General features: G+C 48.8%; 1 protein-coding gene and 1 long non-coding RNA gene across 7 annotated transcripts in view; both read right to left on the bottom strand.

Annotated features, from left to right (window-relative positions):
• Positions 1 to 24,486, bottom strand: part of LOC309856038 — a 1,055,650-nt gene that overhangs the window by 491,175 nt on the left and 539,989 nt on the right. The gene's annotated exons all lie outside the window — the stretch shown is intronic.
• NSDHL (NAD(P) dependent 3-beta-hydroxysteroid dehydrogenase NSDHL) overlaps positions 18,133 to 24,486 on the bottom strand; it is a 29,465-nt gene continuing 23,111 nt past the window's right edge. For 5 of the 6 annotated variants that reach the window (XM_082716647.1, XM_082716646.1, XM_082716650.1 and 2 more), the window contains 4 exons: positions 23,503 to 23,631; positions 21,339 to 21,481; positions 20,667 to 20,769; positions 18,133 to 19,642 (listed from right to left, as the gene is read on the bottom strand). In XM_082716647.1, the coding sequence (XP_082572773.1) occupies positions 19,310 to 19,642; positions 20,667 to 20,769; positions 21,339 to 21,481; positions 23,503 to 23,631 (708 nt within the window). In that variant the 3' untranslated portion in view covers positions 18,133 to 19,309. The remainder of the gene's footprint in view (positions 19,643 to 20,666; positions 20,770 to 21,338; positions 21,482 to 23,502; positions 23,632 to 24,486) is intronic. The other variant, XM_082716649.1, reaches the window with a different exon arrangement.

Here is a 24,486-nt window from a genome sequence, read left to right on the forward strand (position 1 = left end):
TTTGCTATTTGCACCACATATGACAGGGAAAGGCTTAAGCTTCCTAAAATAAAACAGGGCTCCTTTCAAAGCAAGCAATAGGAAAACAGGGGGCAAAGGAGGGAGCAGACAATTCACAAAAGAAGTTCATTAACATATGAAGGAAATGCCTTCCTTCCAATCCCTCCCTCAGATATGGAAAAGTGAAAATGCGGAAAATGGAAAATGGTCCCTCTCAGGCCCCAGAGGCCCTAAGGATGAGAGTATATATTGTTGGAATCTTTTTGGAATGGCCATCTAGAAATATATAACAAAATGAACAATGAAGACTCCCTTTGACTCAGCAATACTACCCTTCAAAAATCCCTTTTATTATCTGGTATATATAATAGCATATATACATACATACATATGTACGATACTGCTCTGAACATATGTACAAATCTGTACATATGTATATGTAAATTATATAAAATGTTGCTGATAAACATCTACCCACTAGCCAGCATCAAATCTATGCCTTCTGGCCTTCTGCCTTCAGTCCTCGTACTCAGGATGACCTGTCCTGGCTTGGGATGAAAGGCCAACTTCGATGCTTGCGCTCTTAATCCCATCTCCTCCCACCTACTCAGGAACATCCCACTAACATTTCACTCTTTCTCTTGAGTCATCAATTATTTCCTCTTGGCTGGATCATTCTGATCAGCGTACAAATATGCTGCAATTTTTCCCACCACAAAAAAGTTTTTTCTTGATCACACTTTTCTCTTTAGCTACTCTCCCTTGATTGCATGTTGTCGGAATCAATGGTTTTCAGTTCTCATTTTACCAGACATGGCAGCAGCATTTGACATAAGAAACACTCCTTCTGGAAACACTTTCTCTTCGATTCTAGGACACCTTACTCTTCTGGTTTCCCTTCAACTTCACTGGCTCCTTTTAAGTTTCCTTTGACCTCTTCTCATCGTCCCTACCTTGTCAAACTTAACTTTGGAGGGACCCAGAGCTCTCATGTCTTTAAATACCATCTGAAGGCTGATAACTCCCATATTTACATCTCCAACTTGGGCTTCTCCTCTGAATTCCAGGTTCCTATATCACAAGACCTAAGCAATATCCCCTCTTAAATTTATCTATTAGGCGTGGTGGCTTGGGCCGAACACCTTGGTGTGGTCTTTGACTCCTCCCTTTGTCTCACTCTTCCCATCCAATCCATTAGGGAATCCCCAGCCCCACCTCCTCAATAGATCCAGAAATCTGGCCACTTCTTCCCATTCCCACCATTTGGTTTCTAGTTGTTTTGCTGATAAGAACAACACTGCTCTGAACATTCTTATGTACATCTGATCACACAGGCAAAACATTTTCTAGATGAGCTGTTCTTGAACTTTGGGGGACATCAGAATCATTCGGATGGCTTGTTAAAACCCAGAGTGCCTGACCTCACCCCCAGAGTTCCTGATTTGGTTTGGAATTCATCTGCATTTTTAAAGAAGATTTTTTTTATTTATTTGACAGAGAGAGAGAGAAAGAGAGAGAGATCACAAGTAGGCAGAGAGGCAGGCAGAGAGAGAGGAGGAAGCAGGCTCCCCGCTGAGCAGAGAGCCTGATGCAGGGTTTGATCCCAGGACCCTGGGACCATGACCTGAGCCGAAGGCAGAGGTTTTAACCTGCTGAGCCACCCAGGTGCCCCTCCATTTGCATTTTTTAAAAAAAGATTTTATTTAGGAGCACCTGGGTGGCTCAGCAGGTTAAAGCCTCTGCCTTCAGCTCGGGCCATGGTCTCAGGGTCCTGAGATCCAGCCCCGCATCGGGCTCCCTGCTCAGCAGGGAGACTGCTTCCCCTTCTCTCTCTGCTTGCCTCTCTGCCTACTTGTGATCTCTCTCTCTCTCTCTCTCTCTGTCAAATAAGTAAATAAAATCTTTAAAAAATAGATTTTATTTATTTATTTATTTATTTGTCAGAGAGAAAGAGAGAGAGAGAGCACACAAGCAGGCAGAGACAGAGAGAGAAGCAGGCTCCCTGCCAAGCAAGGACCCTGATGCGGGACCTGATCCCAGGACCCTGGGATCATGACCTGAGCCAAGGCAGCGGCTTAACCCACTGAGCCACCTAGGCGCCCCATCCATCTGCATTTCTAACAAGACCTCAGGTGATGCTCATTGGGGGAAATTACATTTGGAAATCTATGGCTCTAGGGTATATTATACCCAGGAATGGAAATGCTGGGTCATAGGATACACACACCTTCTACCTGACAACAGAACACTGGTTTTTATTCCTATCAGCAGTGTGTGAGAATGCCTAGTGTTCCACAACCTTGTCAACACTTGATGTTGTCAGAGATATCAGTATCACCAAAGTAGTAGACACAAAGTGTTAGTTTTTGTGGTTTTGCATTGTATTACTAGTATTGCATGGGATATTGGGGGGGGTGGACACAGTAGAAGTATACTTGTTATAACATTGTTTATGATATTAAAAAAACCAGTAACAACCTAGGTTTCCATCAATAGGTACTTTCAAAATTTACAACAGGATATTATGTGACTGATCAAGATGATGATTATAGGTGTCTAGTTATGGACATGGAAAATGCCTATAACATACTGTTAAACAAGAGGGGGAAAGCAGTTTACATAAGGTACATGACAGCATGTATAGTGTGATTTCATTTCTGTAAAATTGTTCAAAGGAATTGAGAAACACTTTGGAGAATGTTAATACTTGCTATCTTTAGGAGATGAATTTGGGGTTACCTTTACTTTCTTTCTTTGTTTTCTAAATTTTCTGTTGCGTTGGTTCTTTTTAAGTGTACATATCTTCTTTTTCTTTAAAAGAGTTATTTTGAAAAAATACATTCTTATATTTCTGTTTGTATATGATAGAAAGTATCTGGAGGTTTCACATGAAACTGATCAAAACGGGTACTTCTAGGCAATGGGTTTGTGTGGGCCGAGTGGGAAGGTACTTTTATTCCATTCAGTACTCTTTGATTTTTATGACAGTGTATTACTTTCATAATAAAAAAACTAATAAAAACAAAAAAGAAAAGAGAGCTATTCTTAACACCCAAGCCAGCCCTGCCAGACCCTGCTGCTGCCGGCCCAGCCCAGCCCAGCCCAGCCCACCTAGCTCTGCTGAGCCTCCAGACACTTCACAAGGAACCCACTTAAGTTGTGCCAGACCTCCTCTGGCCAGGGAGCTTTCAAGCTGTGGAGCCAGGGCCAGTCATTGGACTGCCCAAGAAGGAGTTCCTCCTGCTTCTGGATGCTGCCTTGAGCCAAAAGAAATGTGTCACCCCCATAAAGCCTGTGGCTGTGGGCTCCCCCACCCTCTGTGCTGGAAGGAGAGGCCAACCCCCTAGAGGGCCCAGAGAGAAACCATTAACATAGCCAAGGAACTGACTGTCAGAAGTGGGCAAACTCCAATAATGAAAATCTGTGTCTCTAACAAAGCACTTTTAAATCTGTAAAGATCAGAGGTAGGAAGAAATAAATTCTATAAAATCAGAAAGATGTAGAGATGGTGAACATGAATTCATCTACAGCACACTTGTGTGGCAGAAACAGAAATCATCCTGAACTGAGAAAGAATTAATTTGACCTAAAACAAACAAGACTTCACAAAGGGACTGGATCTGCAATGGGCTTCCTGAAGGCTTCCAGAAGGGAATGCTTCCTCCTCATGGCATCCCCCCTGAGCTCTGGGTGACTACCATGTCAACCCATGTAGTTCAGTCCCTCCCTGGGATGTATCATGTGGCCCTAATGTGGTTTTCCTCTGTCCTTCCCATAGCCCACAAGCTCCAGAAGGCAAAGACCAGCTCCCATTCCTCTCCTGCCTCTCTGTAACAGGCAAGAGGCCTACTATACACTCAGTACCTGCTGGGGCACTGGAACGGGAAAACAAAGGGGTGCCTGGGTGGCTCACTTGGTTAGGCGTCCGACTCTTGATCTTAGCTTATATATTGATTTCAGGGGTTGTGGGTTCAAGTCCCATGTTGGGCTCCATGCTGGGAGTGGAGCCTACATTAAAAGAAGTGTAAGGAGAAGGGGAAAGAAAGAAAAAGAAAGAAAGAAAGAAAGAAAACAAAGATTCCATTCTGCAAACACCCAAGTTCCGAAACTCTTGGTAGAAAGTCATAGCTGGATACCTCCCAACATCACTGCCCAATCTACTATGGCCCAGTGTGCCCACAAAGTGGGTAACACAGAGGCTTGGCTCAAACTGCTGGGTTCTAGACTGAGATAGCCTCCTTGGAAAAGTGGGCTCCTCTCCAGGGAGTGGCTTGGAGAAGGTGGCACTCTTGAATATATATACTTTCTCTTTAATAAAACAGCCATACAGAACAAAAACGGAAATCCAGTGGTGGGACTTCATGGTGCCCCCTCCCCCGACCTCTACCAGCCTTCAGCTGTCTTTCCATGATTACATTTGGCCACTCTTAACATTTGTATGAGGATAATATGTGTTCATAAGTAGAAGCTCAGTAAGCACTTGGTTTATTTTTAAAACGGGTTCAATTGTGCTTTTTAAAGTTCTTTTAAGGGGTCCTGGGTGACTCAGTGGGTTAAGCCTCTGCCTTTGGCTCAGGGTCCTGGGGTGGAGCCCCGCATCGGGCTCTCTGCTCAACAGGGAACCTGCTTCCTCCTCCTCTCTCTCTGCCTGTCTCTCTGCCTACTTGTGATCTCTCTCTCTCTCTCTCTGTCAAATAAATAAATAAATAAATCTTAAAAAAAATTAAAAAAAGTTCTCTTTAAACTCATACATATTTACTATAAAATACCAAAATAGTATAGGATTGTATAAAGTTATCCCAGAAGGTGCTCCCTGAGCTCCATGCCTTGCCCTTCTGTTTGTGAATGAATGAGAAGAAATGAATTCAGGTTTCACACGGCCACACATATTTTCTGACTGCCGGGTTTGGGCCATGCCCTGGTCCCAGGTGGCTCTGTCAGGAAGGGGATACAAAAGTGCTTAGGAGGCTAAAAAAGCCCCTGAGTCCTGGGGCAAGACTAGAGCAAGGATGTGGTGGGAGCCAGTGGGGAGAGGACAGAGGCAAGTTTGGGAGAAAAGGGAAAGAAGAGACTGGAGGGGAGCCTGGAAGTGGCAGGACCACACCTATTTAGAGCCTCTGGTGTCAAGGAAGGGGGAACCAGAGGTAGAAGGTAAAATCATATCTTCCTGGGGTGGCTGAGATGTCCTGCAGGTCACAGGTCTTCGTTCCTGGCTGTGCCCACAGGGGACACAGGCTGCTCTGTCAGTTTTAGCAGAAAGAGAGAAAAGCGAGAGGGAGAGGGGGAAGTAAGGCGGGAATCTCCTATCAGGGAAATGCCACCATCAGATCAGGTTCTCCACGAGCTTGAGAAGGAGGAGAGGGATCAGGGTGCCTCCCTGTGTGGTCGGGACTCCGCATAAAGCTAAGCAAATGTGGACTCCCATTCATCTGTCTTCTATTAGCTCATCTGTGGCCACTTTGATGCAGATTCCTTGCACCAGCAGAACATTTCCTGTATGGTTGTGATATACTTCCATTTCCCCTTTCCCTGTCTGCCACTCCCAGGTTTGACAAGGGAGTCCCCCACTAGCCCTCTTCTTTCTTGGTTTAGAGGGGTTAAACTGTTAGGCCTATGCACAAAGAGGATGTTTGTTGGTTGTTAGAATAAGGAATGGGCCGGGGCACCTGGGTGGCTCAGTGGGTTAAAGCCTCTGCCTTCAGCTCAGGTCATGATCCCAGAGTCCTGGAATAGAGCCCCGCATCGGGCTCTCTGCTCAGTGGGGAGCCTCTGCCTTCAGCCTGGGTCATGATCCCAGGGTCCTGGGATCCAGCCCTGAGTTGGGCTCTCTGCTCAGCAGGAAGCCTGCCTCCCCATCTCTCTCTGCCTGCCTGCTTGTGATATCTGTCTGTCAAATAAATGAATAAAATCACGAAAAAAAAAAAAAGCATAAGGAGTAGGCTTAACCTGGAGGAAGTTCGGGCTACAAAGGAGAAAGAGAGAGGGTGTCGACTTGCTTCAGTTATTTGGACTAATCTTTTACCTGGGAATTAGATATGTTCATGTGAAATAATTGAGGAAGGGAATGGGGTAGGAATTTAGTCTTCAGGACTGTTGTTCTGAAGGGCACATACATAATGATAATGGCTTGGGAGATAGTGAGATTGAAGGGCCCATGTGACATGTGACATGGAGAAGGTGGGCTGTTACTAGAGGTCCTGGGAAAATCCTCTCGAGGGCCTTTTTTCAGCCATTTTGTAAGGAAACTTTCTTCCTTTGGTCAAAAGTAAATCATTGGAATTGTGCAGGCCTTAACTAGAAGAGAGGCCAATGCAACTTAAGCTTATGCTGGAGTGTGGAAAGCCACAATGGAAAGAAACCATGTAATTGGCTTTTAGCAGGATATTTCTAGAAAGATCAGATAACTTGCCTTTGGGCATCCCAGTCTTGACCACGTGGCTGCTTGCAAGGAGAGAGAGAACTATACATGGTCCAGATGATGACACTGACGCTCAGAGCGATGAGGTCATTTGTCCAAGGCCTCTCCGCTCAGGAGTGAGTGACCCTGGAGAGCAATCCAAGGTAGCCAGAGCCCTTCAGAAAAACACCTCTGCTGGGTCTCACTAACTTTCTCCAGGAGACTCAACTGTCCGGCTCTGAAAGCCATACAAGGGCAGAGCCTTCACCCACTGAGCCACCCAGGCGCACCTAAGGGACTTTATATTCGACAGATTCGACTTCCTCCGTCAGACTGAAGGTCAAAGGTTATCTTGAGAGGGACCTTTCTGAAGGTGCAGGGCAGGAGTGGCAGGGAAAACCTTTGGAACATGCTCATGTCCAGGCTCTATTCCCAGAGTCCCAAATTCTTTGAGATGAGGTTTGACTATTCACATTTTTAGCAAATGTCCCCAGAGGTTCAAGTGTACTCCAGAGATTAAGGACTGTGGCTCCTGAGTAAGGCACCAGGGTGGGGTAGGTAGTTTCAGGAGAGTAATGCAGGGGTGGGGCTGGAGCAGTTGTAGGGCTGGGAAACTTCCTCAACCAGGTTTGTCAGCCTTGGGTCCTGGGGCATGAAGGTGTCAAGAATACCAAAGATAGGAAGGTAATTGAGGTATGCTATTTGAAATACATTTCATTAGAAAGTTTGACTGTTGGTGTGTTATTACTCTCGAACCGAATATCATCATTTACATTAATATGAGTTGACCCTGCAAGACTTGATTTGCAAAATTGCAGGATAATCTAGAAGTCTGAAACAAAATAGAAATTCATAGAAAAAAATGCAACTTAGAAAGGTCCAAGTAGTCTTATAAACTTTAAAAAATTGAATCAGCAATTGAAAGTCCTCTGTCCCAGAATTGGTTGATTTTACACGCCATCTTGACTAGGCTACTTTCCCAAGTTACTCAATCACTCTTCTAGGTGTTGTGGAGGCATTTTATTGATGTGATTAAAGCCATAATCAATTGACTTTAAGGGAGATTACACTGGATAATCTTGGTGGGCCTGATTTAATAACACTGAAAGGCCTTAAAAGCAGACCTGGAACTATCTAGCAGGAGCTGAAGCTGCCATTCCTAGTAAACCCCCACCATGATGTAAACCAATCCTGGTACTAAATCTCTTTATATAGCTATTACTGATTCTGTTTCTTTGGTTGAACCCTGACTAATACACCTCCCCACAAAACAATTTTTATGTGTAGTATTTTCTGTATTAAAATATTTAAAATATTTCAACTTTCCATTATGATTTTTCAACCTATACTTATTTAGAAGTATTTTGTTTAATTTCCAAACATGCCAAGATTTTCCAGCTATGTTTTTATTTTCACTGTGTACCTTATTCACATTGTTGTCAGAGGGTCACAGGTAAGCCTGGGAAATCATATGATTTCAATCCTCTTCCCTGTAGATGTCTTTTGAGTTTTTCATTCATTTTCTGAAACATAGTAAATGTAGTTCTTTTATAGTATGTGTCTGATGAGGAGCAGTGTCACAGATAAGCCTGGGAAAGTGACTGACAGCTGAACTGTGGAGCTAATGTCTCTGTGGAACTAGGGCATGTTCCTAGGGGGCCAGTGTTCCCCACCCATTAATTACTTGCATGCTATCTTCACCAATTTTTGCCATATCTAAGTACCATATATGTAATTATTTACTTAAAATGTGTTATTTAAATTTACTCTCTTTAAAACTCATATTTTACATAAAAGGCAAAGCTTATGTTGCTATTGCAAATAGAAAACTAATCATTTGTCATAAATTAAAGGTAGCCATAAAAAGAGACATTACACTAAAAAGAGAATAACACAACACATTATCTAAAATATTGTAGTGGGGCGCCTGGGTGGCTCAGTGGATTAAGCCGCTGCCTTCGGCTCAGGTCATGATCTCAGTGTCCTGGGATCGAGCCCCGCATCGGGCTCTTTGCTCGGCGGGAGCCTGCTTCCTCCTCTCTCTCTGCCTGACTCTCCGCCTACTTGTGATCTTTCTCTCTGTCAAATAAATTAATAAAATCTTTATTAAAAAAAATAAATAAAATAAAATATTGTAGTTTTATGAGTGCTTTAAGGCTGAGACCTGCTCTTTTATTGTGAAAATAGAAGACTTACCAAGTGTTGGAGGACCTAATGAAATGCTAGCACCACAGGGAAAGGATGGACTTTCCAATAAACATTATGTATAACATGATATTAAAAACACTTTTCTTGTCATTTTGTAATCATCACTGCAAAAATCACCAATGAAAGGGGCAAGGTCTGTGAAAATTACTTGCATGGGGGGAATGTAACTATGCAGGGGAGAACTTGGCTATCTTTTTGACTGGGTAATCAAAATTAACATCATCTAGATGACACCCTTACAAGGACACGACATCACTTCACTGGGTACTCATATGGAAAAAAATGTCCATGGATCCTGCCATATATCACACAAAAACTTCGTTACAGGCAGATTGCAGATCTAAATGTGAAAGGTGAAACCACAAAGCTTTTATTTTATTTGAATTTTTAAAGTAGGCTCCATGCCCAGTGTGGCGCCCAGTGTGGGACTTGAACCTGAGCTGAGATCAAGAGTCAGATGCTCAACCTCAATCAACTGAGGCACCCAGGCATCCAAAACAACAAAGCTTTTAAAAGAAAAACAGGAGGTTGGTAGGGAGATGCGGTAATTGGGTGATGGGCATTAAGGAGGGCACGTGATGTGATGAGCACTGGGTGTTGTATGCAACTGATGAATCACTAAATTCTACCCTGCAACTAATAATACGCTATACGGTAACCAAATTGAAATTAGAAAATGAGACCTTCAGCAGAGCAGACTGAGGAAACAGTATGATAGGATGAATATTTCAAAAAATATTATATATGTTAGTAGAAAGATGCTTCTAAAGAAAGAAAGAAAAACAGGAAACTATCTCTGTGAACTTAGAGTGGTCAAAGATTTCTTTGACATGACACAGAAAGTGATAAATATAAAATAAAAATTTGATAAACTGAACTACAGGAAAACAAAGAACTTCTGTTCTTGAAAACATACTGTTGAAATGCAAGGCCACCCCAAATATTAAAGGAAATCTTCACAATACAGAAATCCAACACAATACTCATCCAGCATACAACAAACAAACAGATAAACAACTACTATAAATCAACACTAAGGGTAGGCAAGCTGAAAGGAAAGCAGGCACAAGATCTGAATGGGTGCTCGGTTTTAGTAGTTCTTAGGAAAATGCGCATTAAAGGCACAAGAGCTAACATTTAAAAGACAGAGAATACCAAGTATTTGTGTAGTGAAGTCTTCTCCCTTGCTCTGTATCTCTCAGTGTGACTATAGTTGGAGCTAGGGTCTTGACAAAGGAGAGGAGATTAGGACACAGACATGCATGGAGGGAAGACCATGTGAGTCCACAGAAGAAATTGGAAGTGCTGACATCTTCATCTTGGCCTTGTAGTCTCCAGAACCGTGAGAAACTAAATTTCCGTTGTTTAAGCCACACAGTCGACGGTAGCACTTGGTCATGGTAGCCTGAGCAAAGTACTTCACACAATTTCATAAACACGTCCGACAAAAGGCACACACAAGGAAAATCCATAGCAGCACTACTTATAATAGCAAGTCATGGGGTCTCCAGTGTGGAGGGACAGAAGCCAGACATGGAAGTTTCTTGACCCGGGTGCTTTTCCATGGACATGCTCTCTGTGTGAGCTGTGTTCAAGCAGGCACTTATGTATGGCACGCATATTCTTTGTAGTGTCTATTTTGCTTTACTACGAAGTTTAAAAACATAAAAGCACCAGACTTGGGGGGTTCCCCCCACCCGCCCTAATCTGAAGGAATCGAAGAGAATTAGCCAGGAATGGCCTGTCTTTATTTGTTATAAGTACCACTGATAGCAAGTCCCTGGTGGGACACCAACACGGGGAGGGCAATGAGCAGCCTTTGCCTGGCGTTCAGTGAGAGACGGCGAGAGCAGACTGCCTGGCTCATGGAGCCCCTGGCTGCTGGGCAGAGGACAAAGGGGAGCCCAAATAGAGGCAGGGAGACCTGGGATGAAGCTGTTGATATCATCCAGGTTAATCAGTGGCGTAGCTGAAGGCAGGACTCCAACCTGTGTCCCCGGTACTGTACACCACAGCGCACCCACTATTCATGGCGGACCCTGGTGTGGTGTGGACAGCCCAGCCCTGCCCCTTCCCACAGGCCTTGGTCTGAAACTCTCCCCACTCTGACTTGGAATGGGTTCTTGTCTCCAGGCCTTGCAAGCAGCTACTTGCCCAGCTCAAGTACTGCTCATCTGCTGGGGTCCTGAATATAAAGGGTAAGGGGATTATTCTCCTTGGTTCTAGAAGGAAGGGGATACAGAGGCCCCGGGGGTCAAAGAAAGAGCCCCACAGGGTTATTTTGTGGAAAATCTGAAGATATATCCAAATTTTTGCAGGCTTTTGTTTAGAACTCCCATTAGGAGCATTTCAGTTATGTGGGACAGTACCGGGGTGTGCAGTTCAGATATAGACACGGACACACACACACACACACACACACACACACAAAGTTGCAGAACCCCTTTGTGTCACACAGTCCTTTTCTGAAGCCCATGGAGCTGAGGAGGGTAGAGGGCCCTCCCTAATCAGTGTTCTGTGGGACAGGCATAACATGTTAACACAAGACGAGGCTCACAGCCCAGCAGTCGCCAGACTGCCTGTGGCCAGATCTGGGCACAGAATGGAAATGATGTCACTAGAGCTTCACCTTATTTCATCCAATTAACTGAGAGTTAATTAGCATGTCCAAACTGCTTTGAAGCTGAGGAGCTCTGTTTATTCACGATTGGGGTGAGCGCGGCAAGCTCAGAGAAGCAGCTCAAGGAGCGCCGTCATTAGAATGGGAAGATGGACAAGGCTTCTGCTTCTGTCTTGCTCTGAGGAGCTAGAGGACGTTTGTGCCTTTAGTACAGATGTGTCTGTCGGAGTGTTCTGGGGCTGCCACAATCAAATGCCACACACTGGTGCTGGTTGAGGGACTAAGACAAGAAACATTTATCCTCGCACAGCTGTGGAGGCCAGAAGTCTGAAATCAAGGCGCCGGCGGGGCTGTGCTTCCTCCAGGGGGAGATCCTTCCTACCTCTTCCAGATTTCAGCCTTCAGTGTTGCCCCGGCTCGTGGTCACATCACTGCAGTCTCTCTCTCTCTCTCGTTCGCATACCTGTCTTCCCTGTGTCTGCGTCCCTATTTCCTCTTCTCATAAGGGCACCATCATATCGCCTTAGGGCCCACCTGAACGACTCCATATTAATGTAAATGATAAAATTCAATTGGAAAACAATAGTAGCACCACTAGAATCTTCTGTCCAGCTCTTTACAGAAGACTTTGATTCACTCCGTCACTGAAAAAGATCAGAGGGAAACTCAAAGGCACGAAGTACTCCTTGGCCACTAGAGATCAGATGGGCACTGTTATGGGTTGCATTATGTCCCCCCAAAAGATGTGTCGATGTCCTAATTCCCAGGGCCTGTGAATGTGACCCAATTTGAAAATGGGTCATTACTGTTTTCTCATTGTTGCTGGGTTCCCTCTGGCTCTGTGGAGACTCCTGCTGGGGTGGGGACAGGTAGGGTCCAGGATGCCAGGCCTGTGCTGGCACTGCAGGGGTCCCAGGGAGGTCCCAAGCAGGCACTGCCTTGGAGGACTCCTTAGTGTGGAGGGAGTCAGGTATAAGAGCCAGGAATCTTGCACGAGTACCATCGGTGGAAGAAGCCCTAGGCAAGCAAGCCCCAGTGGGAGCCTGGGAGAGAGCAGAGCAGGCGCTTCACCTGGTCTGGCCGCCCACCCAGTAGAGTGTTGTAGGACTCAGCCAGGAAAAGACGGCAGGAGGCACTCCAAGGAGAGACCCTCACACGCTGCCATTAGCAATGGCCGTCTTAGTCCATGGGAGTCCCTTTAAAGCTCCTGAACAGACTACCCGTGAAGCCCCCGGCCCAGAGGGGCTGTGAACGTTAAAGGTTATCTTGGGCCCCTCCACACTGAAAGCGGCTTCTTAGCATTCAGTGGTCTGGCCAGAACTGACTTCAGAGAAGACAGCAATCAATCAACTGTTAGCAGGATAAGGACCTCAGGACACTCGGTTCTGCAGTAGCATGGTGTGCCCCCTCCTGCACAGCCTACAGGGACTTGAGGCCTTGCATCTAGTCTCTGCCTCTCTCCCAGAGTCTACTCTCCCAGGCTTGGTCTCCGCACCACCTGGGCCCACGTTGGGAGCCCGTTTGATTGACCGACTATGGTTAGACGATCTTTGGGTGGCCTTACCTTAGTTTCTGAGCTCCACTTCCCTAAACATAATCCCAGCCCCAAATACAGCACAAAGAGGCATGTCTAAATCCCACTTCCTCTCCTACCAGGAAATGAGACCCAGTCCAGGCCTGGAGGCGGTGCTGGGACCTAACATTTGCTGGCCTGGGCCACTGGATTCTCAGACCTTTCTAAATCCGCCCTACACATCCGCCCACATTTCTCAGCCCCTTCTAAGCCGGCACCTCCTATTAGTGACCTCTGTACAGGTTTTGTAATCATCAGCTGGTGCCAAACTAGCCCAGTGAATTATCTGAATAGTATTTGGCAGGCAGGGCTGTAGGGATGCAGCAGTTTGCTTGAAGCCCTGGGCCTGTCAGAGATAGGCTGGAGCATTGGCACTTTCCCCGGGGGCCTGCCTCTCCCTGCCGGCTTGGTGAGGGGATGCTCCTCCCTAGATTCATGATTGTTGAGCCTGTTGGGACTTGCCTGTCCTCTGGCCCCTTTCCAGCTGGAGGCCTGCCTTGTAACCAGGCCCCAATACCTTCCACAAAGACTTCAGACAGAATTCTATCTGGCCAATGCCTTAGCTAGTCATCTCACTATCTTGCCCTTGGGTTTGGATAGAGCCTCATACTTGACAGGTTCTGCTAGGCAGGAAAGAGGACCAGGAAACTCCTGCTCTGCTGAAAAGCCCAGAGCCGTGCTTTTCTACATCTCGTGTACCTTATTAGCCACTGTGGCAGACTAAATAATTGCTTCCCAAAATGTCCACCTCTTGAAGAGGAGATGTCCTGATGGAAGTGGGGATTGGGGTGAAGCGCTCTGAAGATGGAGGAAGGGGCCACGAGCCTTGAACTCTTTCCACCACCCAAACACAAATGCCACCATGTCACTCTTCAGAGGGCAATGAAATCCAAGCTCCTTGACCCCTGCAGCCTCATCTCCCACCATTTCCTGTCACAGACCATGGTGGTTCCCTTGGCCTGGAAGCCGGAATGCCATTCCTTCTCTTCTCAAGCTGGCCAAATTGGACTCACCCTGTTTTATTTATTCATTTATTTTTTGAAAGTAGCCATCCTCATGGGGGTGGGGTGGTATATTATTATGGTTTTGATGTCCATTTCTCTGATGATGAGTGATGTTGAGCATCTTTTCATGTACCTGTTGGCCTATCAGTCACTCTTAAGCAGAGTTGGCAAGCTTTTTCTGTAAGGGGGAAGGTAGTAACTATTTTCAGCTTTGTGGGTTACACGATCTCCATTTGCAACTGGTCATCTCTGCCGTTGCACCATGGATGTGGCCATAGACAGGAAGTAAACCAGTGGGTGGGCTTGTACCAGTAACATTTTATTGACCAAAGCACAGGCAAATAGGATTTGACCCCAAGTTCAGTTTGTGGACATTTGCTCCCAAGGCAAAGAACACTTGGGTTATTACTTTTCTCTGTGGGTCACTTCCGGATCGCTTTGGACTTAGCAGGTGCTCAGTTAATATTTTCTGAATTGATGGTCTCCACAGAGAATTAAAGGCAGTGGCGTGTGTGTGTGTGTGTGTCTCCCAGCACTTCCAGAGAAGACATCTCATAAGCGTTGCAGGACAGGGAAAGCCTTTTCTCTCCGACCCAGCTCACTCAAGAAAGTTTTCTGGGCTGAAGGATCTAATGTGAACACACGTCCTGGGGGCTGAGTGGGTGAAAGACCTGACCGAGGGAAGGCTCTAATTTGGGTCCACTATCATTCAGGGTCTTCCGTAATTGGCAACTAGGCGGTGCTGGGGAAAGAGGGGCGCGCTGCTGATGGAAGGCTTCTAGTGTCTCTGAACACGCCTCGGTTTTGTCCATTCCCAACTCTTCTTTGTGCCCTTTCAGCCCTTCGTGTTGCAAAGTGTCTATTTAGAGCCTGTGTCCCTTCCTCCCCAGATGAGCCCCTTTGCTCTGTCAGCTTCATAAATCTAGATGTGTCATGTGGGGTGCACTGGCCTGAGGGATAATTCTCTCTTGACTTCCCCCAGCTGGTCATTGTGTTAGTAGTTTTCTTCTCTTTTTTTAAAAAGATTTTTTATTTATTTATCAGAGAGAGAGAGGGAGCGTGAGCGAGCCCAGGCAGACAGAGTGGCAGGCAGAGGCAGAGGGAGAAGCAGGCTCCCTGCCGAGGAAGGAGCCCGATGTGGGACTCGATCCCAGGACGCTGGGATCATGACCTGAGCCAAAGGCAGCTGCTTAACCAACTCAGCCACCCAGGCGTCCCAGTTTTCTTCTCTTAATGCCCTTTCAGTCTGGTCCCTCTTACTGGGCAGAGAAACACATCAAAAGCCCCTGGTCCTTGAGGAATGCAGTGGCTTGTTGGAGACCCGGACAGCTAAGCCAGGGACCGGTGGCAATGCAGGGCGGGCTCTGAGGGAAGCCAGAAGAGGGAGACTATGGGGATGAAGCCGTGAGGAGTAAACGATGTTGGAGATGTGACATGTGAAAGACAAGGAGGCTTCAGGCCCAGCAGTCGATACCCTGAGGTGAGCTGTGCAGGGAATGGAGCTGAGAAGCCATGAGGAGCTTCGAGGCTGGCCTGCTGGCGTCGGGCGGACCCCCAGACAAAACAGCTGGCCACAGCCACCCCTTGGTCCATGACCACATGCTCCAGAAGATGCTAACGAAGCCTGGGATCCCGACTCTGGCCACGTCCCCCTCAGCCTGTCTCTCTTGGACCCTTCCTCAAAAGCAGGCTTCTCTACAGCTGTTGGCACTCACCCCACTGACTTGAATTTATGAGGCCACAGTCATCTTTGAAAAGCTAATTCGAGCTCCGTGCCTCTTCCGACAGAAGACACACACACAGATGCCCCAAGGCTGTGTCCAGTTCCTGGGGTTCGCAGGCCTCCTAATTCTACATATGAACGCCAGGCCTGGAACCTTTGCTCTAACCAGTCCCACTGGCTCTTCCCTTCTGTTGCTGCTGTTATGCTGGGATTTCAGTAGAGGCAGGTGGTTACCCACATTTCTTGAGCACCCACTCTGTGGGGACACTGGTGGACTCTGCCCTCAAGGAGCTCCGGGCCTGGCGGGGGTGGGAGTAAGTACACGGAGGGAACACTCTAAACAAAGCAAACACTGAGAGCAATAGCCTGGGAGCCCAGAACAAGTAGATATTTCCAATCGGGAGGATTGGGGTAGATTTTTGTGGGGAAAGGGATCTGGCCACTCTGTGTTTGGGGACGTAACAAGGAGAGGACATGGCAGGCAGCCAGGGCAACCCGAGTAAGGGGATGTCCGACAAGTCATGAGCAGCTTGGCTGGCGCGGAAGGTGTGAAACCAGTGGAAGCAGCTGGAAAGGCGGGCTTAGAACAGGCTGTGACAAAATGGCTGCAGAAGGTGTTCGAAACAGTTGGAACGCACTGAAGCGTTTTTGACAGAGGAGGGACAGAGGAGGGACAGAGGAGGGACAGAGGAGGGTCTCTTTCGGGAAGGACAACCCGGAGACCCACAAAGGCTGGATCAGGGGAGGCGCACAGATCAGTGCACCTGAGCCCGGTGCAGACAGGGCCAGGAGCCGAACTAGGTCAGTATCAATGGGGAGGGAAGGGACTGAAATGAGAGACCTCCCCAATGAACACGCCGAGCTGGACGGGGACTTTCAGCTGTCCTCAAGCCGGCGGACAACTGGCTTCCCTCCAGCCTGATTCTACAGGTGGATGTGACGCGGAGGCGGTTGGCGGGGGGGGAGGGAGGTGCAGGCCTAGGTCACTTCTCCAGGATGTCATTTTAGGGAAGTGTGCAGCAAAGTCATCAGCCATTAGACAAGGGACAGGTCGGAGTGGCCTGGGGACTCAGGCTGGTGAGTGGGATGAGTTCAGACTTGCAGTGGCTGCGGCAAGGTTCTAGCTGGACTTGGTGACCTGGAGGGAGTCGGTTTCGGTGGTTTGGAACCATGGGTGGGGCCTGTACACAAAGCGGCCGGCCCACGGAGCCTCCGCCAATAGGTCTGGGCGGTCAGACTTTCTCCCAACAGATGGGGGTGACACAGGTGTGAGTCAGGAACGCAGGGCAGAGCGAGGAGCGGCCATAAAAGCTGTCTGGGGTTGGGAGGGGGTTTCCACGGCAGTATCGGCTCCAGACTGTGCCCGTTTCTTCCCCACGGCAGCCCAGGCAGTGCCCTACAGACGTGTAGGACTGGCTGAGGAGCGCCTGGGTGGCTCAGTGGCTTAAGCGGCTGCCTTCGGCTCGGGTCATGATCTCAGGGTCCTGGGATCGAGTCCCGCATCGGGCTCCCTGCTCAGTGGGGAGCCTGCTTCCCCTCCTCTCTCTCTGCCTCTCTGTCTACTTGTGATCTCTCTCTGTCAAATAAATAAATAAGTAAAAAAAAATCTTAAAAAATAAAAAAGAAGAAGGACTGGCTGAACGGAACAAGTGAGCAGACAAAAGGCTCCCCGAGGTAGACGTGAATGGACTGGCCCATCCATCTTAAGTAGAGGCAGCTGCTCGCGTTTCCCGAAGGCGCTGGAAGGACAACGCTGAGGGCACTTTGGTCTGCCGGCTTCGCTTTTTTAGGCCCGAGCCTGTGCTCCTCGTAGCTCTGAGAGCAGAGTGTAGCGGTCCTATGGCCTGGCCTCCTCGGAGGGAATCAAGCAGTGAGCGCGGAGTCCTTCTACTTCCTGGCCGCACCATCACCCAGACCTTTGTCACTTCCTATCTGATCGCCCAAGCTCCCACACAGGGTGGCCACAATACGTTTCTTGATTTTTGCCCTCTGCTGCGCAAAGCGGCAGTGCTCTCCCATGCCTACCGGAAACAGTTTAGTCCTCTTGGCTTGGCAGCCCTCAGCCCTGCGTATCCGTTCAGCCATGCCAAACTTCCACTGCTCCACGCCCCCCTTCCCCAAGCCCGGCTGGTCACTCCTGTGCTTCTCTGGATCCGAGGAAGAAACTGTAATCAGCCTCTGACTCTGAACCTGACCTTTCAGCCTGAAGTGCCACCTACTGACTCAGTCCGATTCAGTGCTGTCAGCTCCTCGTTGCAAGCATCACTGACGGTTTTGCCTGGAGGCCGTAGCTTAGACCACCTTGTCCCAAGTGTCTCATTTTCTGTCTGGTATTACAGGGGCCTGTGAACATAGCTTGGGCTCCTCAATTCTAAGGCGACAGGGAGAGAACACCAAACAGCAGAATATGAATTCTAAGGGCAAAGACCTTGGCTGACGTTTCTAGTTGTGCGCCCCTGCCCCGTCGGCTTAGCACAGTAGCCCCCAGGCGGGTGGGATACTGCTCTCACACACCTCATGGCACGGACAGCATCTTCACTTTCTTCCAGTTTCCCCGGCTGCCTCCCCACCCCTAGGCAATGGCAGAGAAGAGAACATTTCCATCAGTCTGGGAAGAAACCGGGTTCTTTTATTTATTAATTTCTTTTCAGTATAACAGTATTCATTGTTTTTGCACCACACCCAGTGCTCCATGCAACCCGTGCCCTCTCCAAGACCCACCACCTGGTTCCCCCAACCTCCCACCCCCCGTGAAACCAGGTTCTGTAAGCAGAACGTCACCAGAAAATAGAGACCACCGCATCTTGTGTGCTTTGCCTCTTGGAAACTGGCCTGAAGGGGTCTATGAGCATGAGCTGCAGAGAAATTGTCCTTTCTGCATCATCTCATGGACTTTCTGCCCAAACGCCAGTGGCTCACTGTCACCCAGCCCCATGCCCCATGTTAGAAGAGCTACACAGCAGAAACGGCAAGCCACTAGGGCACACTGCCTTGCAACTAAAAGGGACAACGGGTCTCTGCTGATAAAGAGATGTGTGGGGGCACCTGCGTGACTCAATCAGTTAAACGTCTGCCTTTGGCTCAGGACATGATCCTGAGGTCCCGGGATCGAGTCCCACATCGGGCTCCCTGCTCAGCGGAGAGTCTGCTTCCTCCTTTGCCTGCCACTAGCCCTGTGTGAGCTCTCCCTCCCTCTTGCACCTGCTGGCAAATAAGTGGATAAAATCTTTAAAAAAAAGAGAGAGAGAGACGTGTCCACGAAAGAGTGTTTTATGAAAGAACAATGGAGGCAGGCACACCAGCTGTACTGGGCAGAGAACACGGTCATTTCCCGCTAGGGCCTGATGGGGTGAGGGGTGACAATTATTTAAGCTTTTAAAAAGTGTTTGCTTTACATTCTGCATCTCTCTTAAAGTTTCCCCATGTGTTGGAATCTCCTGCTTTCCTTCTGTGGCTTCTACTCTAGTACTGCGTTGCACGGAAGTAAATCTAGTTTCCCAACATCGATTAGCAAATGGATTGTTTTTCCCCTACAGCTTCGATTACGTCGAAGGACGCTGGAATGCTAAGTAACCTGGCGGGTGTGTGTGTGTGGGGGGGGCGACAGGGAGAGAACACCAAACAGCAGAATATGAAGCTGCCTGCTTTAAGAAATTCCAGTCCAATCTGACAACGGGGGAAATGCCAGCTGTTTCCTCCACCTTTGAAGGATGTTAGTTTGCGGGTCCACAGAGGAGTTGGCGGCTGGGGAACGCGCTGAGACGGGCCCAGTCTCCGGGCTGCATCAGTCGACCTTCCGCAGGTAACGAAAACTCTGCACGGTCCTTTCTATGGCGTCATCCATGCTAACCAGTGGCCGGTAGCCCATGAGCCGTTTGGCTCTCTCACAGCTGTAATAGTGGAATGTGCCGGCCAGTGCGACGCGCATGGGTGTGAAAGTGGGCTGGAGCTGGATGACGGGCCGCATCACCATCACCAGGAGGGCCAGCAAGAGGGCCAGGTAGTAGGCCACCCAGTAGGGGATGTGGTACTTGGGGGCCTCGTAGTTGAGGCCTGTCAGGATGCGGGACAGGAATGTCCAGAAAGGGATGGGTTCGTCATTGGTGATGTGAAATGCCTGCAGAGAGAACCAGAAGTTAGGAAATGCTCCCTAGCTGCGGAGGTGGGCAGACCACACTTGGAACTCGGAGCGCAGGCGTAAGCTGATGACTCCGCCTGGGACCAGTATTTTGGGAAGCGAGTGGCCTCTCCCCACCGGCCCACCCAGCATCTCTGATGTGCGAACGTCAGCCAGCGGCAGAGAGGTTTTTCTGATTGGGAGCTATGGGCAGACATAGGGTGTAGACAGGAAAGGTGAGTTTTCTCTGTGGGGCAGGATTTTTAGGTGAAGCTTAGATTGCACTCAGGAAGGGATGTTTGTTAATTTAATTTAATAATCATGTTAATTGTGGTGAAACTCCTTTTCTTGAAATGCAACAAGAGGTCACACACCATTTCTCAACTGTGCTGTATTTGGTCTGAAACATGAAGCCATACACTCACCGCCCCCTGCCACCCGAAGTGTCACAGGAGTGGGAAAGCAGCAGAGGCCCAGGAGAAAAGTGAGACCTACAGAGGGGGGTCCAAAGGTAGCAGGTGAGAAACAAGGCACTGGGCGCCCTATGAGTGGGAGGAGAGGGTGAGGGGGCCCTACTGTGCTCTCCCCTCTCCTCATGAGAGCCTCTTCCCGCCATGTCTATCCTGTGCTCCAGGTGCCAGACGCCGCCGGGAGACTGAGATGCATCCACCCCCACGGAGGGGCGCGAGGCATGAGCAACGGTGGGCAGCGGGGGAGAAAACGTGAGATTTCCAGAATGACAAGGAGGGAAGGGGAGTAGCAAGCACCCCGCCAAATGTACATGGGACCCTGCTGGAGCGGTCACGTCCACAGCGGGCATCCAGGTCACGTGGCCTGGAGAACGAGGCCCCGAACGCTCGGTCAATCCCTGGAATTCACCACCCTCCCGCCCACGGGGCATCAGCCTGGGACCGAGGGGGTCCTAAAGCAGATCGGCCAGGATGCAGAAGCATGAAGGCAATCAGCCAATGAACCCACTCGCAGGGACGCGCAGTCCGAAGACAGGCAGCCGCGCTTGCCTTACCTTCCCACTCCCAGCTGCATCTCGGGAGAGGTGCTCTGCAGCCAGGATGTGTCCATGTACCACGTTCTCCACAAAGGTGAAGTCCACCAAATTCTCCCCGTTTCTGTGGGCACAAGGGGCATGGTTAAGGGACCAGGATTCCTGGGGCCCTCAGAGGGAGATGTAAGGGCCGAGCGACGAGTCTGAAAGCCCGGTCCCCTGCCTGCCCACCCTGGCACTCCCTGCTCTAGACTTCCATCTGAGCTGTAAGTCATCTTCAGCTCCCCCTGGACACTCCGGGCCAAGGGCTTGCTCTGGCCTCACACCATCCGACCATCCTTTTCTAATCCCGCAAAGCAAGAAGACAGGGCAGCAGGGGGGCAAAGCCACAGGCAGGGAGGCAAGGTGGCAAGGCAAACTAGAAAGCTGGGAGGAAGGCCTGGAACAGATTTTCCCCCGTTTCCAGAAGGTACCAACGCTGCCAACACCTTCATTTCAGACTTCTTACCTCCAGAACTGAGAAAGCATTAATCTCGGTTGTTTTAAGCCCCTCGGTTTGTGGTCATTGGTTCAGGGCAGCCCCAGGAAACCCACACAGAGGGCAGCAGAGAAGGCAGCATTAGAGAAGAGCTAACCAAACAAGACTGATCTTTGTCAGGGGTCGGGGAGAAGACCAACTGCGGGCCAACTTACCCGATCACGAACTTCATCTTGCCCTTCCTGGCTGCCTCGATGAGGATGGGCACCAACTGGGGGTCCCTCGGGCCAAAGATGCCATGAGGGCGAATGGCCATGGTTAAGAAATTCCCCTCGGGATCATTGGCACCCAGGACTTCCTGTGAAGGAGCAGAAGGGACAGGTCAGGGGACACAGAGGCTGACTGCTGCTCTGGTATAATTTGGGGCTACTTCTCTATGCCATCCACTGATGGGAGACACAGCAGGGTCGAAACCAGTATGATCAGGGGCTCCTGGCTGGCTCAGCCAGTAGAGCATGTGACTGTCGATCTCAGGGTTTTGAGTTCAAGCCCCACATCGGTCACAGAGCCTACTTAAAACAACAACAACAACAACAACATCATCAAAGAGAAAGGCCTGGTTTGGGTTCAAAAACTAAAATGCACAAATGCAGTCAGGAGAAGACGAGCCTTGGCCGCAGTCTGTGGAAAAGATCGGAGGCTTCCAGAGCCTCTGCCCTTCTTGCCTTAGGTTCCATGTGCTCGTTCCCACCAGTCCTGAGCTGTTCTGGTCAGTTCTGAGTACCACCCCCTAGGAAGGGACTCTGATGAACCCAAGTGGGCCAGGAAGAAGGGGCTGAGAAGGTAAAAGGTCTGGGAGAAACAGGTCAAGTCTTTAAGATGTGTCCTGTGAGGCTCAGTGGACAAACCAGAACTTAAGGGGTTAAAGTACAAAGAGGTTTTGTCTCAAAAGTAACAAAACATCCTGAATGATTTGTTCTGTTATTGGTCAAAATGGTGACCAGACAGTTCCTACCTAGATGGGACTGTGCACTTATGACAAGACGTATGTCACTTGACTCGGGAAGTATGTGCTTGATAAGGACACTTACTGTAAGGCCTCACCTAGGATTTCTACTCTATGGTGGCAAAATTCCTGTGCACATTTTGGTTCCAGTGACGTTAAGCTACTTGACCGAGTTTACCATCAGGCACCCAAAGTCAATGCAAGTGAGACACCGATGAGCTGAGAGCCATGGCTGTCCCTTGCAGCTGCTGAGCACAGGAGGTGGGAGTCTCGGTGCCTGGATGAGAGTACACGGGGCCCGGCAACAGCCTCGGTGCTTCCGGGTTAAGTCCTCGCAGGTGAGAGCTCTGGACAGCTCCCTGTGCCCCCAGGAGCAGGCTGGCAGAACCTGGAGACGGGACTCGGACTTACAAAAGGCCAGGCTTCTGCCCCTGGATTGGGGAGGCCCTTGTGCCTGCGCACAGACGAGTTCTCCTGGAACTTCCTGACCTGGAGTGACAGCAAACAGATGGGAAGCAACTGGCTCTCGGGAGGCTCAGAGGAATTTACGCCAACAAGCACTAAGCTCCAGCTCCACGTGGGACATGCTGCAAACACCTGGGAGAGGCCCTCGCAGCTTCCCCAGCTAAGGCAAGCTGTCTGTGGCCCACGAGCATCCATGGCCTTCAAGTGAGTCTGTCCTTACAGTAATATTCTCCTTGGACGCTAGTGGCGGGGCTAGCTGCTCTCAGGGGCCCTGCAGCCCTGGTGCCCATTACTCAGTGCAGACTGCTGTGAGAATCAGGGGCTCCCCGGCAAAGTGGGCCTGCCGGGCGGGAACCTGTACTTTCCCCAGTACTTTTCCTTAAAATAAAGCAAGATCCTTTCATGGCTTAATTTAAATAAGGGAGGGGGGCAAGAGTGCCCCTAGGAAGGTGTGTTCAAATGAAAACACTTGCGTGTTAAGCCCAAGTTCTGCCTGTGTGCTTGGGGTCATCATAAATTGCTGCTGATTTCTACGGCAACTGCTGACCTTGCATGGCCTAGAGGCTGTGTGGGTTCGGGTCCCTCCCAGCGACACGGCCTCAAGATGCAACTGAATCCCTGTGCATCAGCTGTCCTCCGGCATAGCCTGCTGCTGCCGACAGTGTCCCCCTTACGGGCTCCTTGTGAAGCTTAAACGAGGTACTTCCTGTACAATACTCAGACCTCTGTCTGGTCACATTAAACTATTGGCATTGTTTTTAAAGTTGAATTTCAGCCCCAAAGTTCACTTCCCAAGTTAGGTATGCAGGCTTGAGAACACTAACGGCATAAATACTTTTCTTAAAAATCGAAACCATCTAGATGTTCATGGAACTTGCTTGTCACTCAACCAGTTCTCAGGTACATACTCTCTCCTGTAAGATTTTTGTCTCCGTGTAATAGTCAATGGGTCTCACAGCGTAAGGGAGGTCTTCAGTTCCATTCTTGATGTTGACACCCTCAAAAATGACACTGGCACTGCTGGTTAAAATGAGTTTCTGGCAGAAGAGAAAGGAAGATTTTAAAAATTCAAGTAAGAAATGATCACTATTTAAAGAAGCTGATGGTCGTACATGAAAGAAAATTAAATGGCCCAGTTTGTAACCGAAGAAATGATTTATTGCTTTTCGAGCCTTCTTAAAATAATTCAAAGCTCACCTTTTTCTGTAGCTACGTGGATCTGACACACATTCTATTACACTCTCAAACAGTGGATTTCACCTTTTTTGTCTGCTATCACTACTGAGAGATGGTACAGACTTCCATTATTTGTGGTATCTCAGTATGGGAATGATTCCTCGAGGGAGAAGGATAGCCCACAAACTCCGAGGGTCATGTCTGTCTGAAAGAGATGCTTTGTGATTCTAAGGCCAACCCTGCCATGTCAGCACATGAACACATGCCCACTTGAGGGCGCCTGGGTGGCTCAGAGGGTTAAGCCTCTGCCTTTGGCTTCAGGTCATGGTCTCAGGGTCCCGGAATCGAGCCGGCATTGGGCTCTCTGCTCAGCAGGGAGCCTGCTTCCCCCCCCTCCTCCACCTGCTGCTTTGCCTACTTGTGATCTCTCACTTCGTCAAATAAATAAATAAAATCTTTAAAAAAACCCCAAAGTTGTTCTCCTCTGCCATTATTATTTTTAGTAGTCTCATTTATACATATTGATTTCTTACAAGGGTCTCAGCTTCCAGTCCTCTGGTTAAGGGCAGCGCCCAATACTAAACACCATTAGCTCGAATCATAGTTTTACCACTTTTACTCGACATTGTACTGAAGTCCTAGCAGGCACAGTGGGTTAAGACAAACAAGGAATAATTTGAAAAGAAGAGACAAAACTATCGCCATTCACAGATGTT

Source organism: Mustela nivalis (genome assembly GCF_964662115.1).
Source record: "Mustela nivalis genome assembly, chromosome: X".
NCBI classification, from domain to species: domain Eukaryota; kingdom Metazoa; phylum Chordata; class Mammalia; order Carnivora; family Mustelidae; genus Mustela; species Mustela nivalis.